At 36.8% G+C, this 18013-nt stretch overlaps 1 protein-coding gene across 2 annotated transcripts in view; it reads left to right on the top strand.

The window, feature by feature from the left end:
- LOC134252183 (msx2-interacting protein-like) overlaps positions 1–18013 on the top strand; it is a 42445-nt gene that overhangs the window by 18844 nt on the left and 5588 nt on the right. For both annotated transcript variants that reach the window (XM_062734621.1, XM_062734626.1), the window contains 8 exons: positions 1024–1135; positions 1478–1566; positions 2092–2240; positions 4975–5100; positions 5192–5419; positions 5961–6103; positions 7419–7547; positions 7700–17982. In XM_062734621.1, coding sequence (XP_062590605.1) covers positions 1024–1135; positions 1478–1566; positions 2092–2240; positions 4975–5100; positions 5192–5419; positions 5961–6103; positions 7419–7547; positions 7700–17982 — 11259 coding nt within the window. The remainder of the gene's footprint in view (positions 1–1023; positions 1136–1477; positions 1567–2091; positions 2241–4974; positions 5101–5191; positions 5420–5960; positions 6104–7418; positions 7548–7699; positions 17983–18013) is intronic.

An 18013-nucleotide genomic window follows, 5' to 3' on the forward strand; every position in this document is an offset into this window, starting at 1 on the left:
GGGAAGGTATTAAAAATAAAGCAAAAAAGATATATGAGTCATTCAACAATCAATAGTTGTCAGTACATGCACATTTGACATATTTTAGTCTTTTTGTATCCAGAATTGTTAACCAAAATCAACGGATATTAAGCACAAAAACCTTAAGGAAATTCTGTTCCAAATGAAGGATTATGTTTTCTCTCAAATGGTGGTATTGTGGAATAGTGTGTACACCTATTATTTAAAGTGGTGGTTATTTTAAACTTTCTGCCTGTTTTAAAACTAAGCAAGAAATGACAAAGCTACATAGAAATCTCCTTATCTGTAGATTTAAAAGTGTATTCAAACCATGGCCTATATCCACATGATAAGGAGTTTAAACTTTAAAAGTAGAAATACGCAATAAAAATCCTTTTAAATTCATGTATGCCAGCAATTGTATGAAGTGTTAATTTTAAGTTTTGAGCTAGTTTGGGGGAACAGAAGGGGACAAAACACTGTAATTTATATCTAAAATCTTTATTACCTTTAATCAAGGTTTTTTTTGGAGTAGAATCAAGTTTGTTCAAGCCATCATGCCAATAGTTCTTTAACTACTATGAAGCCACAATTGGAGATACCTGAATTTTAAATTCAAAGTCTTCTTTGCAAGATATCGATCATAAGTCATACAATTTGTTGGACTCCTATGCAAGCATGACATGTATATTCAATTTTATGGTTATTTGAATATTTAAAGGGAATGGATTGGGGGAGGGGGGCTATAAGTATGCTGTAATACAGGTACAAAAAATAATTGCTCCATTGCCAGGAAGATTTTCTCCCTTTTAAACTCAGGTTATTTTCCAGGTAGCAGTAGAATAAAATTTCTAAAGTATATAATTACATATATTGTTTGGAATGCAGGTATATGTTGAATGTCTTTACAGTGTAAGAATGGTATTCATATTGTGCCTGTGCAAAGAAAGTCCATATTAGGATTGCACACAGTGCTTTCATAGTATAATGTACTGACTAAAAATTGTGTTTTTGTTCTTCCAGATACAAGTTTGAGAGATGGACTGTTTCATGAATACAAGAAATACGGGAAAGTCAATGCCGTCCTGGTAGCAGGAGTGGGAGATGACAGATATGCTGTTGTCAGTTTTAGAAAGTAAGAGAATTGTCAGTGACATTGGGTTTTATCATTAGTGGCAGGTACTGAAGCTGCACAATCAATATTGATGTAAGCTCTGCCATAAGGTAGGGAATTATTGGACTCTATCTCCATACTGGTTGTAGTAGGTGATAGGGATTGGTTAGATGTACTTAGTCGTTAGTGTAGAGAAATTGGTGTATTGTAGAGAAGAAGGAAATATTCCGTAAGACTGTGTTAATGTTACACAGATCTTGCCAGTAGGTACGAGGGAATGGATGGGTATTGACAAGCTGTAGATGGATGGAGTAATCTGATATTGGTGACAGTAGCCATATTTACTGTGTTTTCTCGTTGTAGGCCTGAGGATGCAATCAAGGCATTATCAGCATCACAGGATAAAGTCTTCTTTGGGTCCAAAATAAAAGTGGCACAGCATGAGGGCATAGGTAAGTTATGTAGAAAATAAAACTGAGAGAGAGAGAGAGTTTTACTAAATAATGTTAATTAAAATGACATCATAGCCTGTTCATAGATTTTCTTGTGTAATGCACCAGTATGATTCATTGTGATGCAGTGCTGAGCCACAGATTTCAATTTCATATAAATTATCACAAAAATCAAAGTTAAAAATAGCTGTTTATTCATAGCCCTTCTGAACCAAACTTGTTTTTTGCAATCTGTGCAATATAGACTTGAATACCAATCATACCATTTACTTGTGATATATCCAAGTTCTCATTTCATAATTATTTCAAAATTAAATAGGGTAGCTTCTTAGAATTAAGTGTATTTCTATGTAATCAAATTAAAATGTCAAATATTTTTAACTTTTTCAAGTTATATTGAATTTTGATGCTTGCAAGATTTTAATTCATGTATACCAAAGATACATTGCTGAAGGACTTCACATTGTAAACTAATGTATTTCTTCTCTGACGTTAATATGATGTGTACTTATTTTTACTCGACAGAAGTGGATGACAATGAGTTCCGGCCTCCTGAGGCAGAGCTGGATGAGCATCATCCCAAAGCCACGCGCACATTGTTTGTCGGCAACTTGGAAAAAGATATATCAAACCAGGAACTCAGAGAAAGGTTTCTTAAATATGGAGACATACTCGTAAGTATGATTCAAAGTTGAAAGTTCAGTTACACGGTCACAGTACAAACATTTGGAACATTGCAAATAGTAGCCTTATTGTATATTTATACCCCCGCAAACGAAGTTTAGGGGGGTATATTGGAATCACCATGTCCGTCTGTCTGTCTAGCTGTCCGTCTGTCTGTAGACAAGATTTTGTCCGGACCGTTTCTCAGAAACTGTTGGATGGATTTGTCTGAAAATTTATACGCTTATTATTCACCATATGAAGGTGTGCACCTGGGATTTTCAAAATGATTGGATGATTTTTCTGCATTTTACAGTGTGTTTTTTCTTTTTTATTTTGTGATTTTGTTTGGCTCATAACTAGAAAACTATTAGACTTACAATCATCAAACTTGGACAATTTATGCATCTTGGGTAGACAGTGTGTCACGACCTATTTCAAGGTCACTGTGACGTTTAATTTAAGTGATTTTTTAAAAAAAAACTAAGTCTTTAAAATTTTAAATTTCATAATCCTAAAAAATGTAAAAATATAATTGTATCCTTATTAAAAAATGCTAAATTAAGTAAAAACTTATTTTTTATCATATACTTTACAGCAAATTCTATAACAAATGTTAATGATTTGAGAGGAATTCAGTTTGTCCCACGGGCATAATTATCAAGCACTGGTCAAGGAGAATTTTTGATAGCAGAAATGTGCATGTCAAATTAGAGAGAAATTAATGAGTTCATTGTCCGGAGTTAACTGGCAAGAGCATCTCTAGATCTAATCTTAATTTATCTCTTGGGAGTTGGGCAAAAAGAAATGGCCTTATAGTTGCTTGTGTTAATTAAAAGAGTTCTTGATGGCTGTAGTTCAGATAAAGATCTTTCAATTGGTGTAATGTAATTAAAACAAATTGATGTTTTAGTGTATGATTAAAACTGAATTAGTATTGTATAATATAATTAAAATTAATTATACATGTGTTCATTGAAAAAAAATTACATTTCAATTTTGATATATTTGCAACAAATTGCAGTCATGTCTCACTTAGAATTTTATAGTCTAAAGAATAATTAATTTTTGATTTTTTTTTATTAGAATGTAGCATTTCCATTATTTCATAAAATATGCAAGAAACAATTTAAAGCGGCAGATGGATATTTGTTAAGCTCTAACACAGCCAGTTTAGAATTATATGATGTATTATTTGTTTTAATTAATCCGTACACTGTAAGTTTCTTAGAGATGTATGTACAATATTTTAAACATGATAAGAAATGGAAATTAGATCATTGAAATCTGTGTCAATCTGTTAATCAAAGGTTACTTAATTTTCTTGCACCCTAACCAATTTATGATTATCGAACAATATTTGATGGGCGTATCATGCTGTGGCAAGGCACTATATTAGACAATAGTGAATACCTCTTACTAGATCCATAAAATATTTCTGAATTGGCACCTACTCTGAAAAACCCAGCGGGGGTATTTGTCCCTATTGGACAGTTCTAGTCCTCTGTAATTAGTTGCATATTTATTGATTAAGTTCATGTCTTTGTTGAGCCACTGCCTTTTGTTTTAAGCATAGAAAAGATTTGTCTGCACAACTTCTCACTATGTCATAACAAGAGGCTAAATAATCTGACATAATGAATAGCTATGTTAAACTTTTCATTCTTTTTATCACATATTTCAAATCTTGATGAGTTTAAAAAGTGGTAGACACACTAATTATAGTGTGTATGTGTACACACCTTGGTTTATGAACGTCATTAGAGGACTGTCACAATTAGTTACTCTTTGCACACTGCTTAGATACTTAATCGTTAATATAAACATATCCGTAGCATTGATTACTCTTAAGAATGAAACAATACAGTATTTTCTACATGTTGTTACTAGATTACTGTTTTGAAATAAACTGGTGATTTACCATGCACCCTTTCAGCTTTATGAGGCTTTATCTGTAATCTCGACTTGTTCAGCTGATTTCCTACTTTAGCATCATTTTCTAATCTGGTTATATTGATCCCTATTGAATTAAATGCCAGTTATATTAATATTCTGAAAGGTGAATAAATTATTCAGGATTACAGTGAATTATTCAGAACAATAAGTCCTATAAACACTTTGGATTTTTGGCCATTATGAAAAAGTAAATATCAGTTTAAACGTGAAAGTAATTCATATCTTCATAATCTGGCTAATGCGTAGTATTATTTAATATGTTACACCTGTGTGATTTATGGCTCCATGGAAGGCTAATAGTAATAATTCTACATTAAAATATTACATTTCACAGCTGTTTTCCTTTTATAATTCTGTATTAATAACTCAACATTTTTGAGTTATTGCAAAGAAATCATGTTTCAATGATAAATTGTTTGAGAAAATAGAATTGAAAAAAAAAGTTGTAATATATCAAAAGGGTGAAAAATAATATACATATAGGCATTTAGTGGTGATTCTTTTCAAGTCTTTTTTTTACTGGTAAATTAAATGGTAGGTTTTTAAATTTGAATACATAGCTTTGTAACTTCTGACAGTATACAATAAAAAAAAAAAGTATTTTATGCTTTTATAGTTGAGCAATGATTATAGTCAAAGAGCTGGACATTACTTTGTCAGATTTCAGTGCTTGGTCCAGGTTAGACAGGATTGTAAACATCATAATCTGTTAAAGCGAAAGCTTGAGCAATAAGAGTGTTCACTTGTGCATTTAACTATTTCCTGTATGTGTTCTGTTGATTTTTGCAGGACATTGATGTGAAGAGACAAGGGGCTGTATCAGCATATGCCTTTGTGCAGTTCACTGACATTCGTAGTGTGGTTAAAGTTCTTAGAGAGATGGAAGGAGAGGTCTGGGGCTCCATGAAACTCAAGGTAGGGACTTTCAGAAAGTACTTCAATCATTTTATTATTAAGCTGCTGATGGAAATTATGTATCTTTAAAAAAATCTTTTATAATAAACAGCTGGGATTTGGAAAAAGTATGCCAACAAACTGTGTATGGCTTGATAACGTCGATCAAACAGTCCAGGAAAACTTTTTGAGTCGACAGTTTGGCCGTTATGGACAGGTTACTCATGGAATTATTGACAGAATTAAAGGAAAAGCTCTGGTCTACTTCACCAATGCAGAACAAGCACAGTATGCTCTGGTGGAGATGAGGAACAGAATACTGAATAACAAGAAAATCATGGTGAGATTCATAATTTTACATACAGTTTGTGCAAATTAGGTTTTTTTTGCACTTTCCTGGTGAAAAGAATAGAGAGAGATCTTAATGCTGAACACATATGGCATCTTTTAGTCAACCTAATACAATACTGATACAAATGTACTGTTAGCCTGGTAATAAGATTTCATTGTTGATCTCAGTTATCTTATATGTTGGAGATCTCTGACATTCATTCTCTTATTTACCATTTGTTCAGTACCAGTAAATATTGCTGAGATTAATTAATGCATTTCTATTGCATTGTTTTTCAGTTGTAATGAGCAAATCAAATTGTCTCAGAAGCTTGGATTTATAGAATAGAATTAATTTTTACATGCAGACTAGTTTTTAATTTCATAGCATTTAAGAATCTTATGATGTATCTGTATGATATCTGAAGTTCAGAGAAAAGGCATCGTACAAAAGGTGCTAATGAATTGGAACATGATTGATCTTAAGTCATTATCACCTCAAGTTGCAGGGCTTAGTCTCTGGTAACAAATTTGTATTGATCTGTTTTTAGATTGACTTTGCCAGCAGAGACTGTCAGGCAGAATTTTATGAGCAGATGGAGAAGAATGGACAGCTGAAGGCTGGTCTCCGTCCCGATGAGAGGAGGGGGTGGATGTACAATAGACAGACCGCAGAGGGACAGTGGGAAGCAAGGTACAGTGATAACTCAAGTCAGGCTTCAAGAACATTTATTTTCTTTGTTGTAATTTTTTTTTTTTGGCTGTTGTTTAAACTTGTTTTTATGGGGAAATTTATAAAAGTTTCAGTTTTTGATGGCTTTCATGTTGGTATCTAATATGACGTGATTAAAAGCATTTTAAATAAAATTGTTTCCAAAAGAAATGGTTCAACTAGTTTCAACATGGTTTTAAAATGCTGATTCCTAATTGATATTTGGCCTCTCTTCTTACAAAAGAGTAGAAATTCAGATTAAATACATGTAGCTGTGTTGGCAATTTGTACAGTGATATGGTCTATTAATCTGGATAATTTATGTGCTTTGATAGAAAATATGATTGACATATGAAAAATTACCTTCTTGAAAAAATTACCTTTAATGACGACTTGCAACATCGCTAAAATGAAATGTGCTCAATGAAAACATTTTTGTGTGACAGGAAGGGTTTTAATTTCCATTTATGCTTGAATTTATCTATGTTAAAGTATTTTACCCATTGTTAAGATCATATAAATAGTATTAACCCATTGTTTAGGTCATATAAATAGTTGTTCACTTCTATCAGTAGAATACTTTCAGTGATATATTCTATTTATCACTGGAAATGGATGAACATTGCTGCTATGGTTACGTGACTGTAAAGATAATGAAATGTCTGAAAAATTCTTCATTCTACTCCCACAGTTTTTGATTTGATTTCTGTGAAACTTGATCTACACATAAATAACATTCAGATACCTAATTTTCATTGATTTTTAACACGCAGATGCCAAAAACAAATGATTTTTCTGTTAATCTGCTTGTCTACAAATTTCTTTCTTTTTTCCCCCTTTTAATAACCATATTATTTTCCTTCAATGTTAGACTTTGATATGTTGTTTCAGAGATAATTTATAGACATTTTTTTCAAGAAAATTTGTTTCTCTATATGTCATTTGGATGGGGGCTGGGGTGGTAGGTTGGAATTCTTACTTCACAAGACTGGGAATCAACAAAGAAAGAAACTTGTGAAACAGTCCTATTACAGATTGGCAATAAAAATGATAATGAGTTGAAATGAGTTTCATTGGTGTGAATTACATTGCTAACTACAGAAAATAAGGAGTTGAATCATTATCCATCACATTAATTAACACCTGAATACTTCAAGCCCAAAGGAATTAAAATGAGATAATGTAGTATGTAGGTTGTATTGATTTTGTCTTTAAATAAAAAATGTATCATATTCTTAGCTATAAAAATTTCCTTGATTGATGTTTTTTTTTAATCTTTATTTAAAATGTTTTACAGTTATGACAACAGACCTGCAAACTTCTTCAAATTCAGTCCTGGGTTCAGAGGTCGAGGTTCAAGGACAGCGGGACGTGGAGGAAGTCGGGGATACAAAGAGGAATTCTCAGACGAGTACAGGAGAACAAGGTAATACATACACTAACCATCACAGTATTCTTTCTCTGCAAAGATGATAGATATTAGTTTACATAAGAAATATGAAAGAATCTAAGTTTTTCATGAATGGTATTGTTTTGAAGCATCTAGTTTTAAATTAAATTCACAATTTATTTTTTTAGGTCATATGAAGACTATAGATATCCAGGAGACTCAGATGATTTTGAGCAGGATTTGAGAGCATATCAGAGAGAAAGGCAGCATGGAAGCCAAAGCCCACCTCCCTACATAGAAGAAGTGTATGAAGACCCAGCATACCGCAGATCTAAGGATTACTACAAGTACGCCGAATCTTACAGAAGTGGAAGTCCACACAGTGACAGAGCATTTGAAGGATATGATTACGATAAAATTCGTTTGGAGGAGAAATATTACGGAAAGGAGAGATATGTGGTTCGTGAACGAAGTCCAGAAGTGGAGTATAGTAGGAGAAGCTGGAGTCACTCACCATCACGTGGAGCTCCCGGGCAGATAAAGGAAAACGTGGGTCGTAACACTCCCCCTACACCAATGGACGACGAAGCTCGAGACTTCTCACGGGACGTCAGCCCTATGGAAGAGGGTCAGGCGAAATTCGGTGATTCAAAAAATAAAAGACGTAGTGAGGACGACTTCAATATTAATGAAGCCGATATAGCCGAGTTAACGGGTCGACCAAAGTTCCCAGGGATGTATCGTACAGATAGTTCACCATGGACCGAGGATAAGTTTGAAAGAAAACGATCGTATGATGAAACTTTTGGTCAAGATTACATGAAATCTCCAAGGAAACTTGACAGACAATTAAGTAACAAGTCAGCTTTGGAGAGAATTGAATTTTCAAAACGGGATTTATATCAAAAGTTTCAAATCATTCAGTCACGAATCACGGAAAAGTTGAAAGGTCGTAATGAAAGCAGTCCAAGCTCGGCTAGTAGTGGGTCAGAACCGGGACAGGTCAACGAAAGTGAACTTTCAAAACTTCAGCATGAAAAATCTCTCTTACTAGAGAAATTGAAACAATTGGACAAGGAATCTAGTACAAGTGATATAGAGGAGGCTTTTGATAGTGACGATCCAAGGAAAGCTCTATCAAAGCGTGCTAGAATGGATCCAGTGGGACCTTGGGGAGATTCAGTTCACCATCTACAAACGGACTTAGGAGGTGTTTCAAACATAAAATCATATGACTATAAAGGATTAGATTCAACTTCTAGTGTACGGAAACAACCAGACAATTTACACGAGAAAGAAAGAAACAAATCTTGTACAAGATCAAGTATTGAAGGAAGTGATCATGAAGAATTTACTCCAGGAGTTTCTCCAAAAGATGTTCAAATTGGATTACGTAAGAAGAGGAGAAAGGGTGAACATTCGGAAGAGAGGCGTTTATCGTTCAGATCAAAGCACAGTGAAGAGGAAGATCATGTTAGTAGTGACAATGATGAAGTGAAAAACAGATTCGATCAATTATCATCTAATCCCGTCTTCAGAAGATTGTCAAGTAATCATTCATCGCCTCGCACTCCCCATTTCTCTCATGAATCCTCAAATGCATTGCATAAATCACATAAAGAGACTGAAGTACCAGGAAGTGAAGGACTCTCTAGTTCACATTCTGAGGAAATGAAACATCATAAAAAGACTGAATCATTCAACAAATCTCATGGCCATAGATCTAAACATCGGCATAAAGATGATCACCAACCCCCCATCATCCCCCTGGGTGATGATTTCCCCAACCCCGAGTTACTGGATCCCAGGAATCCAGACAGAATACACAAGTCCCTGTCTCTACCTCTGCCAAAATTTGCAGAATTAGATGCGAATGTGATGACTTCACCGGATGTGAATATATCCCCGGATAATTCTAAAAGTGAATCCCCAAGGTTTTCTTCTCCAAGTAGTGGAAGTAAAAACACTTCATCCCCACAAAGATCACCTAGTGAATCAGCCTCAACAAATTCACAGGAAAATCCTCCACAGGAATATATTCCAGAGGAAAATCCATCAGACATGAACAATGATGGTGCCCCAGTGGAACCTATGGAAGCGAAAGGTGAATTTGATTCAGATGGGAGTTCTGATCACAGTGATCATAATGACAATTTTGAATTGGATAAAATTTCACTGGAGGAGCGAATTAGGAGGCTGGATGAGAAACTGAATGCAGTACCTTTACCTCAAAGTAGTACTAAACTGGCAAGTGAAATGAGCTCTTTGTCATCAAATTCGACCGTAGTGTCAAAGTCAGATACTCAGGTTTCATCACTTTCACGGACAGCTTTGTACTCCAAGTTTAAAATCAATAAGAAAGAAGTGACCCAAGGAACGGGAACGGACATAAAAACGGGAGAAAGCACAGACATAGCCAAGAAAGTCACATCACGATTTAGTATCATAGACCAGGATACAAAGCGATTACAAGATAAAATTTATGAGAACTACTCCCCAAAACCTACATCAAATTTAGAGGATACCCAAACTTCTTTGTCACCTATGACACCACTTCGCACAAAGGGAGCTGTGAAGGAAATGCCAGCTCAGATGCCGAATCTCTCTACACTGCCAGGGTCATTAGCTGGAAGGCTAGGAAATGGAGCTGCTCCGTTTCCAACCCTGACAGTAACAACTACGACATCTAATAATGGTAAACCTGAAGATATGAATGCATTAGATGCTTCTTCATTCAATTCTGCACTTACACCAGCAATACCAGAGAAGCAGTGGCCAACAGAGGGATACTTATCATCAAAGTCACTCTTGAAGCCATGGCAGATGGATTCTGCATCAGTGCCAAAAAATAGTGCCAGTGATCAAAGTAATGTAAAAGACTTCACTTTAGGATACCTTTCTGAAGAATCTGCACAGAGACCATTAATTACACCAGCATTTAAAAAGCAAATGAGTGATAATTTCTCCAGGACTGATGAAAAATCCTCTCCTAAGATTTCTCCAAAATTTCTCAGTAAATCACCATCACCATCAATTGAAAAGAAAACTGCTTCTCCAACTCATGAAGTGTCTCTGTCTCCAAAATCAGATAGCAAATTATCACCAGATATCAGTGATCAGAAGTCTAATGTACCATCAGAAAGTGTCCCGAGTGGCTCAGATATACCAAAAATAGAGACTGAAAAGAACTCTGTGTGCAATGAGGAGGTAAAAACAAGTTCTGACCTTACACATGATTCATCTGGTATTTCACCTCCCAAAAGTGAAGTAGAACCGATGGAGGTGACAACAGATAGCAATTCCTCAGAGCTTAAAGAAGTTGAAGGGAAAAGAACTAGTGAAAGGGATGATGACACCAAGCCAAAAAGTACACCACCTGTTGTGTTAACAAAAGCAGAAGTGAAAGATATGTCTCCTTTAAAGTTAACAAAACAGAGTAGTGGCAGTAAAGAAAAGTCTTCAAGTTCTTCAAAAGAGCCTCAAAAGAAACAAAACCAAGAATCTTTCGAGGAGATTTTAGGTTTGAATTCTCCAGTGGTGTTTGGAAAACGGAAAGCAGAAACTGAGGAATTGAACAAATCCCAAAATGACAGAGACAAAAAAGATGTAGTCAGAGAGCAAAAATCTGAATGCAATGGTTCAGATTCTGACTCGAAGGAGTTAGAGAAGTTACCACAGTCAAAGAAACCAAAAATCTCTGAAACAGAATCTCAGAGCTCGGACACTTCACCAGAAAAGATAGACAAATCTAACAGCAGTGCTAAAAGTAAAGACTCTCAAAAGAAAGAAAAGAGCAAGGACTCCAAAAAGAAAGAGAAATGTGAGGGAGACTCGGTGAAAAAGGATAAAAACAATCACGAAAGGAAGGATAAAGATAAAGACGGAGGCCGAGACAAAGGGACCAATTCAAGTTCTACCAAGTCACAGTCACTCTCCTCAAGTAGTAGCAGTAAGCCTGAAAGCACCAAGAATGGAAAGACAGATGAAAAATTAATAAAATCTAGTAAGCCAGAGCAAAAGAAGTCAGAAAAATCTTCAAAAGTGACAGGGTCTACCAAATCGTTGGACGAAAAATCCAAAGGCAGCGAGACAAGCTCTAAATCTGAGGATAAAATCACTAAATCTGAGGATAAAAACGTGAAGTTAAACAAAGAGAAAAATAAAGTTTCTTCTTCTGAACACAAAAAAGATGGTGAAAAGGATAAGAAAGCATCTGATCATTCAGTACATCGGAAAGACAGCAAATCCAATACAACAAAGTCATCAAGTGAGAGCAAGTCCAAGGACAAATTCAAAAACAGCAAGGAAAAAGTGAGTGTCAAGTCAAAAGATTCAAGTAAAACGGACAAAAATACAAAAGAAGGGACTAATGACAAAAATGGCAGCAAAGTCAAGAAAGAAGAAAAACATACTGACAAAAATGTGAAATCAAGCGGTGAAAAATCCAATACTGAGAAACCCAAAGAAAGCTCAGAGGGAAAGGAAAAGAGTTCAAATTCTATTCCCACTGAGAAACAGGCAAAACCCAGCAAAACAACAGATTCTGAGAACAAGGCGAAAAACTCATCAAATGTGGAAAACACTGAAAGAAACAAAGAAAAGTCTCCAAGTACTACTGCAGGAAGTGAAACTGTAACACCTACTGATCAGCAGAAAGACAAAGTGAAAGTAAAACATGAGAAATCTGGAAAGTCAAAGCATAAGGATGATACCAAGTCAAAGACGAAGGAGAAACACTTAAATCTGGAAAAATCTAAAGATAAAGTGTCAAAAGATGGGAAGAGTTCACATAAAAAGGAGGAAAATAGAACTGAGTCCAGGAAGGACAGCTCAGAGAAGAAAACTGAAGCCAAAACTGAACAAACTGAATCATCCAAGTCAAATGGTTCTGGATCAAATGAGAAAAATGATGACAAGAAATCAGAAAATACAGATGGAAAGATGGAAACTAAAAATCACCAAGCAGATTCGAATAAAAAGAAACCCCACGAGAGTGAGAAAATTCACAAGGTGCACCGGGATAAACCAAAGTCTAGCAGTTCTAGTGTTTCTGATGATATAATGAAAGGGGAATCAAACAAGTACTCCAAGGAGAGTGAGAAATCCAAACCCAGTAAATCTCACAATAAAAGTAAGGATGGAGAAAAGTCAATAAAAACCGAGAGCAAACTGAACAAATCTGAGGGTGAAAAGAAAAAATCTCCCAAAGTAATCACAGAAAAGAAGAAGTCCAATAAAGAAAACAAATCTGAAAAATCCGGGACATCAAAGAAGAAAGATAAAAAAGAGGAAACAGAAGAACATACATCCAGTGAGGCAGCAAAAAAGGCAGATGATGATTTTGACTGGGATGCTTGGCAAGAGCCCTATGTTTCTATGTATGATAAGGTGAAACGTAGATCAACTATCAAAGACAAAGAGAGAGAAATGGAACAAAACAGACAAAAACAACTTGACAAACTGCAAGAACGTCGACAGAAGAAATCAAAAAGTAATTCCATTCTGCAGAGTGATGTCAGTTCCACCAACTACACAGATTCTGACGAAAAGGAAAGTCCCAAAAAGCCTTTCAATAAACGTAGATCAAAATCCAAAAAGATCTACAGTTCATCAGATTCAGACTCCGATTTTACATCTAGTATCTTTCCATCAGAGAAAAAGCTCCAACCACAGAAACCCACTTTGGATCTATCCAAGAAGACAAAAAAGACACCATTTTTGGATATATACTCCTCAGATTCGGATGAATCAACAGACAGCAGTTTTAGTGCTATACCTGTGACCAAGAAGAAGGCAAAGCCTGTTAAAAGAGACACTAGCATTGAGAGCGATGATATGTTTCCTATCAAATCAAAGAACAGTAACAAAAAGGAGCAGCCAAAAAGTAAACCCAAAACGTCTTACAAATCCACTTCTGAGAAGAAGAAAAGTATATGTAGTATATATTCTAGCTCGGATGAATCGGACGACAGTGATTCTGATCTGGACTTTGGGAAGAAGTTTAACCGAGCCAAGGGAAATAATTTCAGAGCAGAAGAGAAGAAACCATTGCAGAAGTCCAATAAGATTTATTCCTCCTCAGACAGTGAGTCAGCTGAAGAGCCTGACATCATCCCTGCTCCTAAACCCATCTCTCTACCAAGTAAATCTCCAAAAGACAAGAAGAAAGGAAAGAAAATTCTGGATGATGAGGTGAAGAAACACGTAAATGACAGCAGATTAACTGACAGGAAGACTTCAAGTGACAGAGAGACTTCTAAAAGCTCTGTTATTTCCCAGACGGTCCATGAAAAAGACATTCGTGCTGACAGTTTGCTTGATTCAATGGAAAAGGTAGCAGAGAGAAACAAAAAAGAGAAACTGGCCAAGAAAAACAAGAAGAAGGAAAAGGAAAACATCTTAGTTGGGGAGGGTAAACTGGAAATAGGAAAGAATTCTCAATTTGGTTTGTTTGAGAAAATGGAGACATTTATGATGAGTGACACAAAGGATAAGAGTTCATCCAAAGAGCAGAAAGCTTCAACAGAAGAGGCTTTCAAAAATAAGGTGAAAGATTTGCAATCGCCTTCAGCACAAGATCAAGTTAAAAAGCAGAAGGACAAGAAAAAGAAGTCAGAAAGTCGGAAGGACAGGGACATTATTAAGAAGCAGCCAGCATTGATATCACCCATCATGTCACCTGTTAACGAATTCTCCAATGGAATCAACATCAACGATTGTAAAACGGATGTCGGAAATGTTATTGTTGACGAGATTCCCTTAGAAGAAAATTCTGTTTTAATGGATCATCCGTGCAGTATGGAGAATGACAATGCAAGAAGTATGTGGGACTCTAGCGATGAAACTTTTGCTGAACATCAGAGAAATGAAAGTTTAGAGAAGGAGAAGATGAGCAGTCTGTCATCAGCAACAGATGATCTCCAGCCAATGCCAGAGAAAGGCTCATCTGATGCTGAGGATTCTAAGAGTAAGAAAATGAAGAAGAAGAAAGTGGTGAAAGATGGTGAAGTTCCCAGGAAAACCAAGAAGATGGACAAAGATGGTAGTAAACCAAAGAAGAAGAAGAACAAAAATAAAACTTGTTCAGAGGTGGATAAAACCATCGATGATGTTTCAAAGGGTAAAGACATTCTTCAGTCTTCTGGGACAGAAGAGCCAGAAAATCATAAAATTGAGAACACCCACACTGATCATTCTGATGTTGACTTGGACTTTAGTACACCATTATTTGGTAACTTTGTACCTGAGAAAATAAAGCCTAACAGGCCGTCAGCAAAGGAAAGAGTAGGAGATGAGGATACTGTAGAAAACGAAGTGTCTGGTGAGGGTGAGAGAATAACTGAACCCACAGAATCTGAACTAGGTACAAAAACTGGTCTGCAAGAACCATCTCCAATGGAGAGAACAGCTGAAAATACTGCAAACCTCAAAGATGTAGAAAATAAGACATCAACGAAGAAGGACAGTAGTTTGGTACTCTCTCCTCCATCACATGTGACCTCTGACCTTTTGTCTCCATTACAAGATGCAGACAAGAGTCTTGGCAAAGAACTGAATAACACTAAATCAGCTGACAGTTTGTGGAAAGAAATGAAGGCTTCTGCGGCCCTAAATGTGTCCACAAGTAAACTTCCAGAAAGTAGCCCATCTCAAAAGAAGAAGTCATCAAAGAATGAGCTGTCTGGCAGGTCGGATATCTTTGATTTCAATGATGACGAAGAGGAAGTATTTGATAAAATAAAGCCGCGTCACAATGCTGAGAGGGACAACAGTCTGAAATCCAAAACTTCAGATTCAAACAAGACTCCATTCAAGTGGGACATTGGAGACATCACCTCTAAAGATACTAAGACTTCCTTTGAACCAAAGCATACCAACAAAATGGTCAATCACAAGCAAGAGAGCTTGTTTGCAAGCTGGGCTAAATCACTGGCTGAGAGTCATGAGAAAGATCAAAATATTAACAAATCAGTAGAAAGTATAATGAATAAATTACCTAAGAAGCATACCAGCATTAAAAAGCAACCTAAGGCTCAGCAGAAGCACGAAAAAGCAGAGGCACACAAAGATTCAACACCACAAGAAGTTGTTGCTGCTACATCTCGTGACAATGTTAGTTGTGATAGTGAAGCAATTGAGAAGGGTGTGATTTGTAAAAATTTGGAAGTAGACAAATTTTTTGAGAAAGAAGAAAAAGAGAATGTTGCCAAGAAATTAGAAGAAGAGAACAATAAAATTGCAGAGACTTTGGAGGCTGTGTCAACAATAGAACTGCTACACAACGAGGAAAAACGAGACAGAGAGAATGATATGTTTGGAGATGAAGGAAGCCTTGTTATTGATGAGACAAACCCATGTCTGCCGGAGACCACTGAACAGCCAGCAGAAGAACAGGAACCTCCACAGGCCGACAGTGAAACAGCTCTGGCTATTCAGTCTATACTGGGGTTAGGAGAGGAGGACACTACTAGTAAACTCCACGATTACTCTGAACCAGAGCCAGTGGTGGAAACTCCAGTATCTTCTCATCAGCCTGAAGAGATTCCGGTCACACAAGATTTGATAGAAGAATCGCACAGAGATGAAGCTCAACTTGCCTCTTCTCTGATTCAGGAACCTATGCAAGAGCCAGTTATTCATCCTACCCCAGACTTTAGTCTTAAGAGTCCTGAACATATTCCTGCTCCTAAGCCTGTAGAGCAAATACCTCCTATAAATGTTTCACTGCCTCCACAGAAAGAGATTCAAACGATGGCAGGTCTTCATGATCTCAAGCCAAAAACTCCAAGAGGAAAGAAACAGACAGATATAAGAGATGCCCAGGCTCAGCAGAGGAGTTATCAACAACTTGTTATGGAAGACCCACTGCAGGATATGCAGAATAAGGATGATTCTGATGATGGAGCTCTTCATATTGCCACTGATCTGCCTCCTTTGCCTCAGAGAGAAGAGCAAGGCAGAAAAGTGCATCAGCCAGTGGAACATGTGGAACAAATGCAAAATATGCAGCAACTGCAAAATATGCCTCAAGAATTCGAAATTCCAAGTGCAAAGAAAACCAAGACCAGAAGAAAGAAATCAGGAAAAGGTATTGAGGAGCCTAGTTCTTTACCAGTACCTGATTTGAAAGCTAATTCAGTGTTTGAACCTACTTACAATCTACCAGTATCAATAAGACCTGAACAAGAAACGGAAGTGAACACTGGTCAGGAAGTGAGTGGTTTTGCTTCTCCACCTTTTGCTGGGGACAAAGTTCTGGACGATAAGGAAATATCCATGTCTGACTACACTGACTCGGAGAGGAATGACGATGGTGATTTAGGAGGAGACGAACCAAAGAGACCACAAAGGGGAGCCAGCAGAAGAAAGAATTACAAGAAAATGTCTGGCATTTCTCCCAGAAATAATTCGCCACGATCAAGAACATCACCTAGGTCACCAAGAATTGCCTCACCCAAACAACTGTCACCTAAGTCAGATATTGCTACTCCTGTTGTGAAGATTGAGCGACTGCCTATGACAAACAAAAATCTGAAACTCGATGAAGAGCAAGCTCCTAAAGAAGTTCAGTTGCCTATAACCCCTGTCAAAGAGACTGTTCCTGTGAAGGATTCAGGTGTTCGACGTGGCAGGTCTGCTGGAACTGCTATTGAGACACCACAGAAGACTTTGAATGTTTACGATTTTGATGAAGTTGAACCTGAGGAACAGAATGCCCCAATACCAAAGAGACGCTCTTCAAGCAGGAAGAAGAAGAACAGTGAAGAAGGATTTGATGCTAAAGATTCTGGCAAAGTTTTGAAATCTGAAATCATGGAAACTGGCATAAAAATGACAATCCGACCAACAGTAAGACCCAGCAAGGATATTCCTAAAGAGAAGGCACCTGAATTGCAGAGACTGAATGAGACAAGAGTGGCACCTATCCATGAAACTATTCTGAAGGAACCAGTGCCCAATCATCCAGTAGATGAGAAGAAGGCCATGAAACCCAGGGACATCATGAGTGCAGAACACAGAGCAAGAGCCCATTCATTTGCTAATGAACTTGTGAAGCCTCCTGCAGAGACTGAACATTGCTTAGCAGTGGCTCCACAACCCACTACAGTTTCAACCATGAGTAATATTGATAGAATAATTGATAATGTGTCTAAAGGAATCTTTGATGCTGCTGATGGTGGTGAAGTAATTTCACCTCAACAACTCAACAAGTTCACCACACCTTTAACAGTGGACATTGGAGCTTACGAAAGAAAGCGAACTGCAAGTCGAGGCAGTTTCACTGAGGAACTTTCTCTAAAGTCGCCATCCATGAAGTCCCCTTCAATGAGATCACCACAGTTATCTGGAACGAGTCCGGCCTTCCAGTTACCCACAGGCCTAGTCAAGACCCCACCAAGTTCCATCTCGGCAGTCAACCCAATGTATCAGAGCAAGATCAATGCCATAATGCCAAACACTATGTATCCCGGTATGATTTTTTTTTTTCAAGATCACTTGTT

Source organism: Saccostrea cucullata, unplaced genomic scaffold (assembly GCF_032062105.1).
Source record: "Saccostrea cucullata isolate Sc308-1 unplaced genomic scaffold, CSIRO_AGI_Scuc_v1 ctg1, whole genome shotgun sequence".
In the NCBI taxonomy this organism is placed as follows: Eukaryota; Metazoa; Mollusca; class Bivalvia; order Ostreida; family Ostreidae; genus Saccostrea; species Saccostrea cuccullata.